At 33.8% G+C, this 5,709-nt stretch overlaps 1 protein-coding gene across 2 annotated transcripts; it reads right to left on the bottom strand.

Annotated features, from left to right (window-relative positions):
* Positions 1-2,079: 2,079 nt before the first annotated feature.
* LOC120088732 (eukaryotic translation initiation factor 1A) lies at positions 2,080-5,348 on the bottom strand. Of its 2 annotated transcripts, none has more exons than XM_039046174.2 (2): positions 5,286-5,348; positions 2,080-2,716 (listed from the first exon to the last, which is right to left on the bottom strand). In XM_039046174.2, exon 2 carries the CDS (start codon positions 2,709-2,711, stop codon positions 2,274-2,276), a length of 438 nt encoding a protein of 145 aa, XP_038902102.1. In that variant the 5' UTR covers positions 2,712-2,716; positions 5,286-5,348; the 3' UTR covers positions 2,080-2,273. The 2 variants fall into 2 exon arrangements, with proteins under 2 accessions (XP_038902102.1, XP_038902096.1); XM_039046168.2 differs by having other exon boundaries at positions 2,080-2,721.
* Positions 5,349-5,709: the final 361 nt, after the last annotated feature.

A 5,709-nucleotide genomic window follows, 5' to 3' on the forward strand; every position in this document is an offset into this window, starting at 1 on the left:
AAACTGGCCACTCTCACCCATACGAATCAAAAGACTGCCTTCATAGATAAGAGTTCACAAGTCACTCAGGATTCAGGTCAAGTCACCTATGATCATCCTGATGAAATGTAAGTCTCTTCTAGCAACGATGTTATACAGAGAGACTATTCATTTCATGGTCCGGTCTTATACAAACTCTTTTTAATGAATATTCCCGCTCACATGTCTCCACATGAATGATTGGGATCATATCATTTATAACCCTTTACAACAATTATAACAACTACAGAGCAGGTTGTATTCGTAGTGTCATTAGGATAAGGTACTCAATCTTATTCATCTACTACAGACCGTTTAAGTTATCACTTAAACATGATCCACCTGTATGTCTCCACATATATGTTTAAGTTACAGAAAATAACTCTGGATCTTAGTTTATTGGTTTTTGTGAGTTAATGCACCTAAATGTCAAATAAAAAACCTCTTATTTTATTAGATAAATAAAAAGTTTGTCAAATACAATTACAAACTACAAGACCACGAGATTTAAGGTATCAACCCTAACAGAATCTTATTGATCCATCGACTATCAACACTAGTGACTCTTTTTGGTGGAAGGATTACTCTTTCCACGTGTGGGTTCTTCCATTCTCTATATGTCTGACCAGAAATATAGGTTCTACATATACATGTTTTGATACATGTTAACGTCCACCTAAGCATGTGAGGTACCGTTTCAAAGCTCAAACACCTAACGACCTTTCCAATTGGAAAGCATGGATATTTTAGAAATAGCGATTAGCTTTAAAATTGCTACCATGTTTCACTATAATCTGCGATGGTTGTACACCCATGATTGGCAAACGGAGGGATTTTCCTTTTAAAAAAATTGTGATGCAAATAAAGATTGTGTTAACGCTCTAATTATTTTGCGATAAGAGAGACAAGATGGAGTTCCAAGCAGTAGAGTGTGTTATGTCACGTAAACAAAATATTAGTTTTCATTGGTTTTTAGGATTGAGTCATTCCGCACTAACGCTTCTAGAATTGGGTCAGTCGTACAAAAATTTCCTTTTTACATATAGATTAAATTTTAAAATGCATACAGAAAATTAGCCCTCCGACTCTTAAATTTAAAAATTATACTGGTTTTAGAATATTCCTATTTTATTATAATTTGTTATTTCAAAATTATAAATTGTTTAAGAATATTCCCACTTTATTATAATCTGTTATTTAAGAATTACAATTTGTTTTAGAATATTCCTATTTAATTAGAACTTTTTTGAGTAATATAGTCTAAATTTTGTTGAGTTCTATCCAAATTCTCAATAAAGAGTGTGCATTGGTCTTCATTTAAAATAAATTGTTGTAGTTTCTAAAATAATTATGACAATTTATAAAAAAATCAATTGTGATTTGAATAAAAATAGTATTTAGTAAATTTTAATTTTAAGTTAAAAAAAAAACATATTATGTTATTTGGAAAATTAATAATCTAAATTCTCACCAATTAACTATAATGACCCAAGTAGGCATATTATTAAGATTTTTTAATATCAATTTTCAATATTTAATTTGTTATATGTTTAATGGCAAGTACTTTTATTAGATCCACATTATCTGATCAAAGTTCAAGAAAAATATTTTGAAAAACGAATCAATACAACTTTCCTTCATATAACAGAATAAACGTGAAGAAGATTAAATAAATAAATAAAAAGGTAGGATAGAATTAAAATTATTTTGCAGGCAAGAGGAAATTGAAATGTTATTTTAAATAAGTTAATGAGCAATCAGTGTAACAAATTCAGTTATATCCAAATTTAATCATGGTATCAATAATAATAGTCTAATTTGACATTGTTCAAAAATAAAAAAAGATTGGTACCTCAGACCACGTAGTCGATGCAAAAGGAATTGTAGACCAAATTTACCGATTTCCTATTGATCTCACTGAATTGTAGACCAAATTTGCAACTAGTTTTGAGAACTTTTTTGAGGAGTATTTATTCCAATTCGATGGCGTTTTTCAAAATAGTTACGCCAAAAACTTGCACTTCACGAACACAACATTCGCGAAGAAACTCGAGAACCCCATTTGCCAAAAATGGAAGGTAAATTTAATTACGCATTTATGTGTGTATATATCAATACCAGATTTTATGCAATAAATACCAATTCTCCAACAGAATAGAAGAGTAAAAGGTACAACAACAGTGGAGCAAATCCATATAACCAATCATCCACACAAACACAACTCTAAACTTCCAAAGTAATAGTTACTTGAAAATCTAAATCTTGTCGATATCCTCATCCTCAAACTCGAGATAATCATCAGCACCACCATCATCCTCATCATCGATACCGCCAGCAATACCCTCATTGAGACGTGTGCTCTCAGGAAGTTCACCATATGCCTTCAACAGCCTTGCTTCATCAGGCATATACTTGAGGATAACATCAGCTTTGTCATCTTGGTAGTCACGAAGCCCCACAAGTATTATATCACCAGCTGCAATCCAGACTTTTTTGTGCATCTTCCCACGAATATGACAAAGACGCTTAGTCCCATCGATGCACATCGCCTCACACCGACCATTCCCTAACATTCTGAGAACTTGGGCATACTCCTGACCATCTTCCTTGAAAACAAGCTCACGCTTCTCATCATCTGCTTCATTCTTTCCTCTTTTCCTGTTCTTTCCTCCCTTTCCCTTGTTCTTCGGCATGTTTACTGTTCTGTGTTACATTTGGAACACAATATTAGTAATTGCAAATGCACCAAACAGAGTCATTACACCCTCATAGACCGCAATTCGCACCATTATATAGACAAAAGGAAAAACTCCAACTTCCTACAATTGATATAATTAGGAATTGGTTTATACAAACCATAGTCTTGACTATATATATAGCTTGCATCTAGTTAAACAAACAGAACAAAAGCAGACAAATTACAAGACAATTGCACCAAACGTCCAAAGAGAAGAACAGACAAGCCACATATTCACACTTGCATGCAGTCAGTAATAGAAAAGCCACTTTTTCCCTGTATGCTAAAAATTGCAGTCAATCCCCAAGCGCCCACCACAATGGCACAAGGATGAGATGAAGCAAACGAATAAACAACTAGTAAAACCATTTCAATAACTAAAGACAATGTCTCATAAAATCAATATCTTCCCAAATCAGAAAGGGAAAAAGAAAACACACTTATAATCATAAAAGAATTTATTAAAACAAAAGAGAGAGAGAGAGAGAATCTTAAACCAACAAACTCCATCTGATAGAAACATTAAACTTTTTCAACTGATGGGGAAGAGAACGTCTAATGCATCAATATTGGTGGAACATGATATTCCAGCTGATCTGAGGAACCTAAACCCACAAAAACAGGAGACCCCGGACAACACAGATAAAAAAAATCACAACAAATCTACTTCACAGTAAATCTGATATTAACCTAACAGAATACCAGAAATGAATAGACAAGTGCTTCAGAAACAGTGTTTCCTCACATTTATTAAAGAGAATGTGAGGCAAAAGCCAGTTAGAATCGACATAAAAGGACAAGATTCAAACCCTAAGTTGCCCTTTCTTTTGTATACTAAGAAAGTAGAGTTGGTCCAAAAGCATTATTAGAAATTCAACAAATTTATTCTGGAACTAAACAAATTCATCTCTCATCCCCACTTATTTCTAATCAAGCAACTCTAATATTTTACATCAACTACCAAAAGCAACCCACAGTATCTTTCTTTCTTTCCCTGTTTATTGATCTGATCATCTATTTATTTGGATGCTTATTGTTTTCTAAACATTGGGGTAACTACTACCAAGGTATCACTTATCCTTTTTTCTAAGCCTTGCGAGATATTGCTATAATTGACTGACAATTCCAACATGTATTAGTCTATTGCTAGTTTGGATAATTGACATTCATGATTAGAGCAATTTGAAGATGGAAAAACCATTAGGCCCTTCGACAAGATTTTCCTTGGAGTAACAGACAAGGTATCACTTCTCCTCTTTTCCAAGTCTTGTGTGATGTTGCAACAATGGTCTGACAACTCCCACAAATATTAGTCCCAATGTTTTAAAAAGCCCTCTCAGGCACGCGCCTAGTCCCAAGGCGCAGATCTAGCACCTCGCCTTTTCCAAGGTGAGGCTCACAAAATAAGCTCAAAGCCCGGGGCCTTGAGGCTTTTTTATTATTATTTTTTTGAAATAGTAATATTTATGGGTTTTCATTCTTTATTAACTCAAAGAATCAAGTTTACTAAGCCTAAATGCAAAATTTCTTGTGTTTGGGGTCTCTTTTTTTTTTTCTTTTCCATATTTCCACTTCAAATATGCTTTCTTTTTGTAATGTAATATTTTTATATATAATACGCTTCACAAGAAAAAGCCCTCGCCTTTCTGTGCGTCTTGCGCATAGGCTCCAGAGGGCCATTGCGCCTTAGTGCACCTTGGGCATTTGATTAGTCCGTTACTAATTTGGATGGTCGATATTCAAGATTTGTGCAATTTGAAGAAGGAAAGGGTGATTGGTTGCTTCAATGAGATATCTTTTTCCCTAAAACTAATGAAATTAACAGGTGTAAAAGAATTGTTACCCTCACCTCAATGCCTAGCTACCACAACTCAAAGGCGCAGACCAGAGTAACTCTGATAATATTCCAACCATCACATATATCAAAATCATAAATACAAAATCATCAAGATTCACTACATGAAGTGAAGGAGTGATTATGATAAAAGTGGTCTTGAACAAAAGATGCAGGCCAGCCACAGAAAGGAAATAAGGTTTTTCTAACACGGGCTGCAAAGAACCATCTCGCAATTTGAATATTCAATAAAAAATTTCGAGCTGGGAAATCATCTCTCATGATCATGATTAATTTCAACCTAGAATTCAAACCCTAAGACGAATCATCATATACAAAAGGGTAATATTTCGACCCGTCCAGCAATATTTTCAATTCTTAGTTTTAGTGTTTTGCTTCTTACTTTAAGAACTAAGATAGAATCATTAATTCCTAAAAATTTACATCATATGAGAGAAAAAGATGCCGAAATTGAGAGGTCAACAAGCTACTAAAAACAATCGGATCATAGCAAATAGAAGGTATCGAATTGAATGACATGAAAAACACCTTGCTAAATAAAACTCAGATCGTTCCAATCGAAATCACAATAAGAACGCAGTCCTGATAAGCTAAAAGAGATTATATTGAGTCGGGGAAAAGAAAAGGATGTTCAAAGCAGATGAAAACATCGGAAAGCACAAGAAAGCTACATACCGACGTGATCAGAAACTTGCCAAGCAAAGAATCGAGCGAGAGAGACGGTCGAAAATAAGGCAAAGAGGAAGAGGGAAAAACCCTAGCCCCTTATACAAAGAGGGATAATCGTGAATGAGCGGGCGTGCGGCCGAAGGAACTTCCTAAAAGACCCCCACTCTTTTTAAAATTACAAATGTGGCCCTTCTTTTTTAGGAAACTATTGTTTTAATAGCCGACTTATAGAAAATTGTAGGGATGTTTTAAAAAAAAAAAAAAAAAAACAAAACTGATGACACAAAAAACTCAATCAAACTAATCCATCCAATCTATACGATTTTGGTTGAGTTAGTTGGAAATAATTAAATATAATTTTAATTTAAATAATGATTGAGTAATTCGAATAAATTTGACCCAAAATTTTTATTGTAGATTATATTGAATT

Source organism: Benincasa hispida, chromosome 1 (genome assembly GCF_027475165.1).
Source record: "Benincasa hispida cultivar pf3 chromosome 1, pf3_genome.v1.1, whole genome shotgun sequence".
Taxonomy (NCBI): Eukaryota; Viridiplantae; Streptophyta; class Magnoliopsida; order Cucurbitales; family Cucurbitaceae; genus Benincasa; species Benincasa hispida.